Below are 14953 nucleotides of genomic sequence, written 5' to 3' on the forward strand. Positions count from 1 at the left end.
TTGTAACTCATCTAGAACAAAACAAAAGAATCTTCCAAAGTACATATTAATTACAACAAGCAGGATATGGTGTTTTTAAGTTGTCCTCTCTAAAAGTCTTGTATGCTGAACAGTTTCAATGTTTCAACTATTTTGCAATAAACCATTAACCGCGATTTCATTGACAAAACTTTCACATATCTTGGTGACTTCAAAAAACTAGAGTCGTACGCTTACCTTGATAAAAATCCATCAATGTCTCAGCGTCATGACCTTCACCCTCGATACTCCAGGGGTTACTATCACTGTTGTTATATCCGCCCCTGGACTATGTCACAGCAAAAGGCATTTTCAGGACCAAACTGACCAACCACAGGCATACAGTCTAACTTCCTTTGAACATTACTGAGAGCAACACGTAACTTCAGAGTAATATAGTGCACTAAATGGCAAAACTACCTTTCTAATCTGTTGTCGCACAGGCAGCCTTCAGTTTTAACTCAGTTGTAGCCGGTCCCAAGTCCGTGTTGATGAGAAAGATTGGGAAACTGTATAGTTACTAACAAGTCTCAGAAAGATCGTAATATAAACCTTGACTTAAAACAACCATAACCAACCAATAACAGGGCCTTCTTTGTTAGGAGTTATATAGTCCATGGGTGGACAACGACAGTGATCCCTGGAATATTAAAAATGACATACCATATTAGGTTCTAGCGTGCCCTAACGTCTAGGGTGTGACAGAGCTGCTCCAAAGATAAATTATCTTCAGCGACTTTAGATGTCAAAAATGTTATATCTTAAGTTATATCTCAATTTTTTCATGGTCAGGCCGCCATATTCTTCTGCAGAGCTGCAGCGCGAAGCTACCAGATGAGCAGAGATGATATTGAGCGATCACACAGGGTTGGAAAACCTGGTAGAGGTAAGCCTCGCCAGATCATCATGAGGCTTGAGTCTGTTGACAGCAAATTTAAACTGTTAAAATCCAGCCGAAAATTTCGTGACCACCAAACATGCAAAGGTATATCGTTAACGAAGATCTCACAAAATACCAACATGAATTGGCCTTTCTTGCACGGAAACTTTTTAGAGCTAAAACTATTCTTGAGACATGGACAACAAATCTTCAAACCTACACACCATACGAACTGAGCACGACTTAGTGCCATGACACCTGTATTTCTGATGATTTCGAAAAGCTTGTTTATTCAAAGATTTTTTTTCTGTTCCCAGTATTCCCAATATTGATGATACTGACACTGTTTTGCCTAACATTGACTATGGGCATAATCACAATCTATCTAATATTGACATAATTCCTACTGATGTTAAGGATGTAATTTTGAATCTTGACTGTTCTAAGCTATTGGACCTGATCTTATATAATAAATTATAAATGCTAGATTACTCAGGGAATCTGCTGATATTATATGTAAACCTCTTTGTTCTCTCCAATCTGATATCTTTCCTTCAGAATGGAAATCAGCTAATGTCACGCCTGTGCACAAAAAAAGAAAGTAAATCCATCTTAACTAACTACATTCATTTCTTTCTATTGTTGGTAAGCTCATGGGGGATGTGCCTTTAAATATGTTTACAATTTCTTACACACCCACTCTATACTATCCCCTTACCAATCTGGATTTAAACATGGTGATTCACCGGTAAATCAACTACTGGCTATCACTGATATTTTCTCTGCATTAGATAACGGTAAAGAAATAAGAATGGTACTTTTTTATGTTAGCAAAGCCTTTGATCGTGTTTGGCAGAAAGGGCTTTTATGCAAACTGTCATGTGTTGGGATGAGGGGGTCTCTTCTTAATTGGTTCAGCAATTATCTTATTCATCGCAAACAACGAGTAGTAATTAATGGTAAGTTTTCTAATTGGTTAAATGTAAAAGCCGAAGTACCCCAGTGTTCAATTCTTTGCCCAATTTTGTTTTTGGTATTCATAAATGATATTTTGGAAGACAAAAGAGCTAATATAAAGTTAATTGCAGACGATACCTCATTATACGTCATTGTTGATACAGTTGGAAATACTGCAGATATTCTGAATCACGATCTAAGAATAATTCATGAATGGTCAACTAAGTGGTTGGTTAAATTCAATCCGGCAAAAACCGAAACCTTATTAATATCTAAAAAGAATAATACCCTGCTTCATCCTCCTTTAACTTTGAATAATACATTATACTTACTGCTGTTACCTCACATAAACATCTTGGTTTATTTCTTTCGGGAGTTCACATCAATTTCCTCAAATCTAAAATTTCACCCAAACTAAACATGTTACGTAAATTTAATTTCACTTTAGATCGTGCACCCCTTCAATCTCTGTATTTTCCTCTGATTTTGGAATATGGCGACATAATATGGGACAACCTTACCAAAACTCAATCAGATATGTTAGAAGATCTCCAATTAGAAGCAGCACGGAAAGTTACTGGTGGAACTAGACTTACTAGTAGGGTAAAACTATATCTCGAGACAGGCTGGCTTCCCCTAGAGCAAAGATGTAAACATCACAAGATAATCCACTTTCATAAAATAGTTCATGGTCTCCTTCCAGAGTATCTTCAATACTTCCTCAGCGCAACAACAATATTCATTATCATAATACTAGATTAGGTAATAACTTCCGACCATCTTCCTGTCGCATAAGCCTTTTCACGAAATCCTTTCTGCCATCTGTAATACATTTTTGGAATGTACTTTCTGATGAAATCAAAATCAGTCCCTCAATAGCAAAACTTAATACTCATTTAAACGCACAAAAATTTCAAGTCCCACCATGATTCATATTATCTTATCGGCATTAGATTAGGTCAGATTCACCACGCGAGACTGAGCATGGAGTGAAGTTCACTTTTAAAAAATATTATTTGTTCCGTAGGAATCTAATAAACAGTCCGCTTTGTTCCTACTGTCAAATTGATGAGAATAACGATCCTTTTTTTATTACATGGTAGTCTTTTTTCCGATCTTCGTAATCGTTCCTTTGCTGTCCTAAATCATCCTATTACAGCAGAACTATTACTTCTTGGCAACAATGATTTAAAGATGCTCCACCGCCGACAGACCATGAATGATACTCATCATTTGAACATTAATTGATGTTTAATCGTGTATATATATATATGTCTGATTAACACAAAAATAATATATTCAATTCATTTATTTGCATTTTTACATCAAGTAACTTATTTTGCTTTTGGTGCATGCGCAGTCAGAACTTCATTCTATACAGAACATAGTGGCACGGATTTTTTTTTCGGAATGCAATAAATATTTCCAATATTTTTATCTTAAAGTAAAATTAGAAGCTCAAACTTTCCAATGGTGGCAATGGTGTAAAGAAAGTAACTTTTGTAACTGAAGAAAATAGTGAAAAAATACCATTTGTCAGCGATGGAGCATCTTTAACCATTGACGAAAATTCTTTGATTTTTACATGTGTTCAACAACTCATTATCAGCTCCAAGAGATTCGATTGATTCCATGATTCATTTCTGTATTTATCGTTTCACAGTTGTGTTTATTAAAAGTGAACAATGGCATTGACAATCTCTCTTCTGCTCTTAAAAGTGAACAATGGCATTGACAATCTCTCTTCTGCTCTTCCCCCTTTCATCTCTTCATTTCCTAATACCTGAATTTCATATTCATTCTTCCACTTAATTACCGTGCAGAATTGATGAGTCTAAAATGGAGGCGAATTAATATAAGTGTAAATACTTGGTTTCTGAATCCATTTCATGTTATATCTATTTGATTGTTTTTGTATTGTATGACTTATAATTGAATGAATAAAATTAAGTTTATATTAAGCTACCAAAACAAACAGTCATGGCCAATTAAGAAGGAAGGAATCGGAGTTCTAGCAGAGAAAAGTATATTTTAGTGCTAATTCAGAAATGTTTCATGCCAAATGATTTTTATGCATTTAATGCAATGATAATAATATCCCATATATATAAGCAATTCTATAGCATATATATTTGGCTGTTTTTTTTTTTTTTTTTTTTTTGTTAATTACAATAATGTCATTTACTGGCCAAATATAATTGCGCTTACTCGTACTAGCAATGGCACATGGGGTCTTAATTATTCTTTTATTACTCACATAAATTTTATACAATATACATGCAAGTACATTATATTTTTGTATTGAATTGATGTTTTGATTATAAATATACGAGATGAAGTATTAGATTAAGTTATATGTGCCGTAACTGGGCGAACATTTTGACATAGTATTTTTTCTTTAGTAAGGCAAAAAAAATATATGTCTATTTAGGGTTATCCGATCGACCCTAATTTTTTACCCCCGACCCTTATTTTTTCCCGCTTTTCTACGAAAAAAAAGTCGGAATTTCGATTGCAGACTCCGGTTCCGGCCATCATTTTAGAGTGAAAGACACTAAAAAAATAGGCTTTATATAAAATAATATCCTCTCGACCGACCGACCCTATTTTTTTGGCCAATGTAACACCAAACACTAAACAGACATTTTTTTTTTTGCCTAATCTATTGAAAACCATCAAGTCTGAAAATGTGAAAATCATTCTTGAAAATGCACAGACAGACATGTATTCAATGATGCCTTTTAAACATTAGTTACGGTTATATAGTAGACGGTAACATACATGCAGAAATCACTTTATAATTTCTAGTAATAACACTGTTATTGTGAAATGGAAATGTAGACGACAACTTCTCCTCAAAAATCATTTTCAGCTCGATCTTATTTGTACTTGAAAAATAGCTCTTTTTGATTTGTGAGTATGAAAAATTACGGCACATATAACCTTAACATTTATAATGTCACTCAAAATTAGTTGTATTAGTATTATTCATTCCTCAAAGTACTTGCAAGCTTCCATATGGGTTTTATTGACACGTGCACATTTCTACCTATTTAACATTTTTACAGTACATTGTATAATTACCCCATATGGGGCCTCATTCGGAAGGAACTTCGCAAATTATGAGAGGTAAAAATGATAAAATAAATAAATGAAATATAAATCTTTTTGTTTTGAATATTTCAGATGAAATATTATTGTTTCTTCCAACTATATAAGCTTAATAAAAAAATATTGAATAAAAATACAAACCCGACTTGTTAGATGACTTTCGCACTGTCTGAGCATGCGCACTAAGTACTTCCACCAGTGACACTCGTACCAGTTGTGGGAGTAAAACCACTTCAATACAAGTGATGCTGCATAAAGAAGATGGGAAAGACGAGTGATGCCTTCGACGATGAGAGCTAAATGTGTCAGTATGCCATGTATTCTCGCTAATTCAAATGATTTCCACCCCTCCTCATTTTGATGTAAATATGACAGTGACAGACGATTTCCAATGACACCCCCTATCACAAATGTTCACAGCTGATTTACGTGTTTTCGCTACTAAGTTTACTTATGTTAAAGCTATTAATAAGAATTAAAGAGGGAAAGTTAGTAAATAAGATTTGTTTTTACAAATGCACATGTTATAAAATTGTATCTTCAAACCAATCCCTATATTTGCATCACGTATTAATCACATGCAACATGTGAATGAACTTCAACTTGATTATTTACAAAAAACAATGTCATGATCATACCACAGGAGTTTGACGTTAGTGTCATTAAGAATACACCATTTAACAAAAAATATACCCAAAACAATATTTAATAGACAATTTCTTAAAACAGATTGTCAAATTCCTCTGATGATGCATCCCAGCATTAAATAGTTGCCATAAGCCAACGTATCAACAGTCTAATAAAGTTACAGGTCATGCCAGATTATTCATGCATTCCATGCTATACTACTCACTGTGTTCAAACCTCAGTAATCCCTTATTCAAATCTGTAAAGGAAGTTTTGTGTTGTCTCGACTAATTAATTGTAACACATTTTTAGTTGTAAATACTGCACAGTCAGTGTAAATACTGTACAATTCAGTGATACGGTTGCTTTCTAGCTTAATTAAGCTGCATGCTAGATGGATAAGGGAAATTTCCAAATCAGTCGACAGAGCAACGGACCAATAAATCAGGAGGGCTCATAGGTTTTATCTATTTTAGGCTGGCTACTCACTATTTGCCATGGAGACCACTCCAAACTTGGAAGCCTGGGAAGCTTCCATGGAGAATGAACCTGCTTGAAAGGGAAGGGGGTAATACCATACATTAATGATATGGTTGCTTTTCAGATTTGCACTAAAAGCAATTTTCATTTAGCTCAGACCTATGTAGATTGGCAGACCAGTAAGTCTGAAGATAATTAAAAGGTTTGATCCCAGCTGACTGCACAGTTATTTTGTCTTGGCATATGTAACAGGAGAGGAGAAAATGTAGCGGCCAGACCGGAATTCAAACCTGGGACCTCCGAACACTCTTATGCTGAGCTACATGGTCACTGCTGACCTACCTGGTCTTATCCCACTACACTCCTCCCTGCTTTTTCAAAGTCTTTGCTAGTGGTGTTCCAATTAATGGAGTGCACAGAGTATCGTTGGTTTTGGGTGTTTGCAAAACCAATTAATCGAGTAAGAAATCTGTAATCAAGTTTCATCATGATAAACAAAAGTGTGTAATCAGTCGATCAGTAAAACACGCAAGACATGTGAAAGAAAATTGTCGTAATCAATCGCTTGTGTGTGTTTTTTTCATATCATTTCAAATATCAAGTGTCTAAAAGAATTGAAGAGCGCATAAGCACTACGTAGTATTAAAAATGTAAACGTTCAGAGGAGTATGATTTTATTTGTAAAAAAATAAGTGACCTGAGAACATGGCAATATGTGTAGTTTGCATGATTTTCCTCGAAAACGTACACTCTTCAGTGGTACCAAAGAAAAATATAATCAATTTTAATCGATTATAGATTGGTTACACAAAACTGATGATTGATCATAAAATTGCAACCGTTCACATTATTGAGTGTACCTTGTAATGGTCTTAAAGGGAAAAAAATAATCCAATTTACTTGAGACTAACTCAGTTTCTTATTGATTTTGTTAACAGTTTGATATATTACATCTCCGCCAGTAGGAATACTCTGGTTATTTGCAGTACCGCCTATGCAAATTAGCAGAGTATTCTAGATAGAAGCAACTTTCAATATAAAAATAAAATATAATGTGTAAAATGATCTAATATAAACAAGCATTAATTTACTCTGATTTCCTTAAACTAACATTATTTGCAGTATTTAGCCATCAGGGCACTTATTAGGGAACCAAAATTTAAGTTGTGAATAAAAAAACCTCTTCTAAGAGGCAGTCATATTTTAACTTTATGTTTACTCATGGCACATTAATCTCATTCTGTCACAGTAAACATACATATATATATAACCCTTCTTCCCATTAAGACTTATCATTTAATACGTCTTGATTCACATATACATCTACAGTATTCGACCCAATAAGCGCCTATGTCTCTATAAGTACCCTCCCCTTTTTGAGACCTGTTTCTAATTGCATGGGCATAGGACCAAAATTATCAAAACTATATTGGTGTGCAATAATTTCGTTTAATTAAGTACCTTTTCATTTTTTTCTGGGTCAAATATGGTACATGTATATAAAGACCGAAGTTCCTTTAATATGGGATATAATGTCGATGTTATAAGCATCACACAGTTGACCACAGGATAATGAGGGGGGAGGCGTTTATATTATTTCAATTCCTTCTCCAGAATATGTACAGGGGAGGGGCACTTATATATATATATATACTTATATATATATATATATATATATATATAGGGGAGGGTCATTAATTATGGCAAATACAGTATTTCCTACTGGTAGCTTTATGAAATTTATTGAGCATTTGATTTAATTTACATGATAAGTAAGGAAGTATACATTAACAATCAATTTTTGAACAAGGTGCCAAGTATTTAACAATTTGAAGTTTCAAAGGAAATATTTAGTGTTCTGCAAATGTCGTAGAACTTGATATTGTTTAAATCGATCACCCCCGAGGACATGTTTGAATGCTTCCAATTCAAATGTTGGAATAGTTCATTATGAATGTTCAGGGTGAATGGGTTTAAATACTGAGGTACACTGGTATTTAATTACAAGTCATTTAACATATTGGAGTTAAAAGAAGCTTATATAATTACCTCTGTAGGTAAAAAAAAAAAAAAAAAACAAAAGAAAAAAAAAATCACCAGTGAAAGAAAGTTGGGTTACAGTATACTATATATTTGTCAAAACTGAGTCCCCAAGGGAGCCTTAAATAAAATATTGATTAATTATATGGTTGTATTAAAAAAAATTAAATCTTTAATTAGTAATTACCCAAATTAAAGTCAATACATTGATAAAGGTTCCTTACAGATACACCTTTTCAGCTTCTACCATTATTCTTTTTGTGTATACTTACAAGTGTATATTTTTATCCTGTTTCAGGTGGTAGGTTTTAAAAATTTCAATTAAATAATAACAGTAAAACAATGCAACTCTATCCTTAACTGTGATATCGGTAGAAATAAGTACATTGAATAAGTAAAAACTACTTCTTTAATAACATTCCATAAAATGATAAAATTATGTCATGATATATAATTATATAATAGGATAGGTTTTAATAAAGAATTAGTCAAGTTGTTAAATGTAGGCCATTAGGTCAATTATTTATTATTGTCATTTTATTTTGGCTTATTTCTATTTTTTTATAAATTTTATTGGAATGTGATTTTTTACTCTTTCAGTCAGTAAAATTTTGATGTGTAAATATATGTTACCTCTTCATATTCAGACTTCACGCTCTAATATATGCAGTGTGTATTGGTTATGATGGGGCTCAGATCCTGTGGCACTGTGTGCATGATACATGTATATTATTGCTTTGTGACTTGGCTTAAATGTCAAATACTTTTAAATGAGCTTGATCATGATGACTATAACATGATTGTATTGAGTCAATTTTTTTTTTCTATCTCTCATCACGGATCCCGATGTTACACTGGTCAATACATACTCATTCATAATAGAAAAAATAATACATTTACTAACTCTGACTTTTCAAAATCATATATTTAAGTGTTAGATAATATGTAACATAAACATGTATAAAATCTATTAATGAGTACTATGGGTTGATTTATAAATATGCTTAAATTGATACTACAGTAAACACAGGCTAGGAAAACGAAAAATAAAATTGAAAAATGTTTGTGTTGTATGGAAACTGATTACAAATTTGCAGGAACCAATCTTTAAAAGGAAATTAAATACAATACTTTGCTGTAATTAGCGCCCCGGGCACTTAAAATTGTAACAAGGGGGGAGGGGGGAGTTTTTAGGGAACCAAAATGTAATTTCTGGACAAAAAAACTCTTAAAAAAGGGGCATAATTTAACTCTTTTGTGCTCATGGTACATTATCATAGTTATAAAATATTGTTTAAATTCAGGGGTTGGAGGGCGTTTATATAACTTCATCTCCTTTGTTAGAAGAGGCGAGGGGTGCTAATTACTGCGAATACGGTAATACAAACAACTTTATAGATTTATGAATTAATATGAGAATAAGAAAACTTGTTTATATATATAATTAATATACAATTCATATATATCTGAAAATAAAGAAAATGGGTCATAAATGGAAAAATCTGAAAGAAAAGCAACTTTTAAAATCTTGTCACTTTGTTTGATTAGATTATACTTCTTAAACGTTTTGTGTGATGATCTATAAATATACATATACACACGTACATGTACTTCAAACTGAACTCATACAGGAAAGCCTATCGCATACAGTGTCCTCAATGATCGGTGTATCAGGGATGACATTGAGTACATAAGACACCCACACCACACGACTGGATATCAATTTTATGTTGTTTATCAATATCACGAGGTATAAATAATATATAATTATTCATATCAAAGATACATTGTGTAAAGATTATAAAGAAATTATTTAAACTAAGATATTGACCTATTAATGTCATCATTCACTATAACTGATGCAAATATTCAAGAACATTATGGTACTCTTTTAGAATTCAGTTCAAATATTCAATTCATCAATTCAAGCACTCGTTTCATTTTATGAATAACAGTTGAATTGACAGGAAATGCACTATAGAGCCTAACATCTAGTTAGTCATGAATTAAAAGGTCATGCCCAGTTAAACACTAATCTTGTTTATGTTTTCAACAATACCAAACAGGTTTGTGCGTTGATACAAGTGGTATATTTTAGCATTTATGTGCAAAAGGTGGATTTTCTACTTTTCATAATATTATATTTTGAGTTTGTGTATGTTTTGTGTATGTAAATTTACTAGACAAAAGCTAAAAAGCTTGAAGGAGCTTTGTAGCATTTGACTTCAGGAAAGTATTTAAAATATACATTTACACATAAAATGTAACAAATTTTTGTTGTTATTTTATGAAAATGTTTGAGAAAGTTGAATATATGTGATCTAATGGCAATAAGTAAAAAAAAAAAAAAAATAATTACAGAATGAAATATATTTTCAGTGTTAAAAAATACACATTTCTCTTTAATTTGATTATGATGTCCAAAACCTGCTTTAAAATACAGAACTGCTCTAGTAAAGACACAATATAGATTTCTTAAAAAAAAAAAAATCATATTAGGGGTAGTCTGAAATCTCCTACAATGTATATTGCCTCTCAAGCAACTTAGTTATGAATCTATGTACTGTCCATGTAAAAGGGCATTTGTTTGTAAAGAGGCTGCATGTCTCTATAGTAACGAGGCAATAAAATGACGTTTTTCTAACATGAGAAAAGTATTGTCACTGTCTGATTATCAGCACAGACACAGTACACTGCCATGGAGAACTGATTCCTTTGTGTACATATATGATACAGGTCGATTTGTTAAAATTGGAGTGAAAGGTTTTACAAAAAAAAAAATGTATTTTATGACCTTTTCGGAACAGTGTTATATATATATATACAACTGATTTGAATTTGATTATATCTTTACAGGTTAAACTGGATATTGCTGTGGCCTGGATCATTTAGCTGTACATTGAACCAGGCATAGCCATGGAGTTACTTGAACTGGCCCGCCATCTGAAGCAAGAACAGTTGTTCGTAACATCAGAGCGCAGTCAGCTGCAGAAACTGTTCGATGAAGTCAAGCGCGTTGCTGAGGAACTTTACCATGAGTCATGGGTCACACGTGAACAGAAGGCCTGCCTCGATAGTTTAATCTACTCCCCTCAAAACGTAGCTCCCAAGGAATGTTGTCGAAGGGCCAATCACCTACAATGGACAAACTTTGTTGACAGTTACAAGCATCTCAGTTATCATGATTCCAAATATGGAGAATTTCTCAAATTCTTACGGGAAAATTCAACTCTTCTTGCGCACTGTGTAGAGACTGGGGAAAAATCGAGCAATGAGTACACACAAAAAGTGGTACCTCTCCTTGTATCTTCTGTGTGTGGGAACTGTCTCCTGCTTGAGGATGAGCAGATCGCTCTGCAGATGATGACCACATTAGCAGAACTTCAGCTGTCCACAAATGATGACCCCCGACGGCTGCTTAGGAAGGGCTCGTGTGCTTTTAGTGTTATGTATAAGCTGGTCTTAGATTCTTTGTTCTCAGCAAAACTATTTCTGACCGCGGCACTTCATGATCCTGTGATGCGATTGTTGATGGAAGATGAGTGGTTTTATGACATAGATCCTCAAAAAGCTCTAGTGCGGTTTCCGCCACAGGAACGCGCGCGGAGATTCGGTGAACCAGGTACAGATGATTATACAAAAAAGTTCCAAGAATACAGGACATTTATAGTAGACAAACTTGTAGTTTTGGCCAATAGATTTATTAATTCACTCAAGAACAATATCCATTGTTTTCCAGCCGGACTGGGATGGCTTGTATCACAGATTTACCATATTCTAACTAAAGCCGGTAAATTGTCGAGAGAGAAAGTACAGGCAGTTTGTGCAGACTTGGTTTTCTCTCTGTTTATTTGTCCTGCGATATGTGACCCCGATCCACATGGGATCACATCAGATATACATATCAGCCATATTGCCAGACACAATTTGATGCAGATAGCACAGATTATACAGGTCCTGGCTGTATCGCAGTGGGAGGAGGACTCGAGGGTCACAGACCTCTACGAGAGATTTGAAAAGGTAACACTAATCATATTCATTCAGGTATGTGTATGTTAATACTGTATAGCTAGTTTCGAGATATTTTGACTTTGGAAGCATGAATGCAAAAAAAATTGTTCTGTGAAATGATAAGAAGAACAAAGATTCTATTCCCTCATAGTTTGATAGCAAAATGTTTTTGTCTTTTATGAAAATCACAGCTTTTTCAGCAGTTAAATTAACTGGCTATATAGTATCACAACGACTGAAAATTGAAAGTTAACTAATAATGTTAAAGCATCTATATCAATATCTTCAGATGAAATTACTGCATCAGAAAAAAACAAATCAAGATACTGTGTAAACCATATTGCTTTATTTTGCTATTTTGTCCCTTTGTTCATTGATAGCCAACTACTGAGCCAATTACTGCAATTATGACAAATTCGGGAAAGATAAATGAACTAGAGTTATTCAAGTAGTTCAGATTGTTTAGGAACTGATATTATATTAAAGTGCAGTGTTAAGACTTCAGCTTATTCTGTAAAATAACCCAACCTCATTTAATGTTTACGATCTTTTATAAAGTTTTTAAAGACATTTTGGTAAAGTTATGTACCTTTAAATATTGTTTTTAAATACCTATAATACACATTTACAAGGTTAAAGATGCTCCACCGCGCGCTGACAAATGGATTTTTTTTGCTATCAAAAACTGGAGTATACAAATTAGTTTTTTTCTTCAGTTACAAAAGTTACTTACTTTACACCATTACCACTATTGAAAAGTTTGAACTTCTAATTTTACTTCAAGAAAAAATTATTGAAAATAATTAATTGCATCACGAAAAAGTTCCATGTCACTATGTTCTATATGGAATGAAGTGTTGATTGCACATTCACCAAAAACAAAATAAAATATTTGATATTATTTTTGATGCTGTGAAACGTTAACAGCAATCATAGGTACGCTCAACTTCGCTAGCCAAGGGTATTAGTCTGATTCTCTTTCTATTACCCTTGGCATATCTCACTTCAGAACGGGTGGTCCCGCACTGCGCCACCTGCTGGATCACTGCAGTTGCGCCCCTTCCATTTACGTAATAAGCAACCAATTAAAAAGCTCGTATCATTGTTGTATGGTTGAAAAAATGGCAGCGCCCTATGAAACATGCGTGTTGTTTGCGACCGATTCAAAATACCAAAGATGAACATGTGTGCGAGTCATTTGTTTATTAGTAAGTTTGGACACCAGTTTTTGTGTTTCATGCAGAAGTTCTGCAATGTCCAATTTTGTAACGAGATCGCAGTATATCTTTTAATTGTTTAATTTGTGAAACATAAACCACGCACGTACTTTCCAATCTGTTTGGAGAGCAACGTCTCCAAGACGTTCATTTAGCTGGTATAAAACATCTAATTGATGAAATAGATAGTAATATAACTTCGCTAGGAGTTGATGTTGACAGGCATGACATGCCTGATGCCTCATTATACAAATGTAGGTCACTATACTATCACTTCAGTTCAGTTTTGTTGGCATATCAAATCTGCGTTTTCATTAGTCGCCTGAACCTAGCCGCATCCAATCAGAATTTGAAAGCAAAAACACCTGTTCTGAAGTGAGATATGCCAAGGGCAGTAGGAAGAGAATCGGACTTAATACCCTTGGCTAGCGAAGTTGAGGTACGCTAAGCAAGTCTGAGCACATCAAGACAACAATAAGAATCCGCGATGAAATCTAAATGTTGTTTTGTTACTTTCACACCCTAATTGAAGGTATATAACAAAACACGCATGTACAATAATTGTCACAACGATAATCGATGTGTACAATTACACAATCAGTGATGTTTTCTGATGTTTACGTAGAACTATTTCGTTTTAATCTTTGTTCAGAGATTGTGTATTCCAGAAAATCACACACAATGCCTTCTTAATTTATTCCTTCGAATTCACAGTAGATTTTCTTAGTTTATCTATCTAGTTGAATGGTACAAAATTGATGCTATAAATGATGATTAATTATGTTTGTTTTAATGATTTATACAAAAAATAAGATTTAAATGTGTTTGCAAAAGTATTTTATTTGGTTGACGTTGCGAACTATATCTGTTTAAATTACTCCGCTCTCTTCCATCTAGAGAAGTGAAATCTCGAGTTGCCTCACTTTAAACGTCATTGCTATTAGACCTTTCATTGCAGGAATATAATTTAATTAATTATTTATAGCTACCTTTTAATTATTTAACTAAGATCAATTCAAACAAATACATATAGAAATTATACATGTGGTGTCAATTTCTAGTCAACATTTTTTTTCTGAAAACATACCGTAGTAAACCGAACTATATCTGATGAAATTTCTACACTCTCTTCCATCTAGAGATGTGAAAGCTCGAGTTGCCTCCCTTTAGACCTCATTATTATATTATCGTAGTTAAAGTGCACTGCATAGCACTTGCTGTTTTATTTGTTCAAGCCATGTTTAAATAAAGATACAAAACACATTTGCAACAATGATCCATTATTATAACATCGAAGGATTGTTGTAAAAGGTAACAAAATTATGACTTTTTATTTGACAAAAGTACCTGGCCATGATTTATAAGTCAAAAGTCGGCAAAGCAAAGTGATACACACATGCAAGCAGCCATGTTAGTCTTTCTAACAAGGAAATCGCAATATCTCTGTTGTTATCAAATGGATATTAATTAACTTATTTTCTTTTCTTTTAAAGAGACATTGATGAAATTGATAATTTCAGTAATTAGTATGTGTATATAGATTACTTACATGTATTAAATGAAAATAGCACTTAGATTTTTACCAAATTTATTGGTTTAACAAATCTACTTT

General features: G+C 33.4%; 1 protein-coding gene across 3 annotated transcripts in view; it reads left to right on the forward strand.

Moving 5' to 3' along the window:
• The first annotated feature begins 5142 nt into the window (after window positions 1-5142).
• LOC138321567 (GTPase-activating protein and VPS9 domain-containing protein 1-like) overlaps window positions 5143-14953 on the forward strand; it is a 35603-nt gene continuing 25792 nt past the window's right edge. For all 3 annotated transcript variants that reach the window (XM_069265328.1, XM_069265327.1, XM_069265329.1), the window contains exons 1-2: window positions 5143-5270; window positions 10970-12133. In XM_069265328.1, the coding sequence (XP_069121429.1) occupies window positions 11030-12133 (1104 nt within the window). In that variant the 5' untranslated portion in view covers window positions 5143-5270; window positions 10970-11029. The remainder of the gene's footprint in view (window positions 5271-10969; window positions 12134-14953) is intronic.

The sequence above is a fragment of the Argopecten irradians genome, chromosome 4 (assembly GCF_041381155.1).
Source record: "Argopecten irradians isolate NY chromosome 4, Ai_NY, whole genome shotgun sequence".
Taxonomy (NCBI): domain Eukaryota; kingdom Metazoa; phylum Mollusca; class Bivalvia; order Pectinida; family Pectinidae; genus Argopecten; species Argopecten irradians.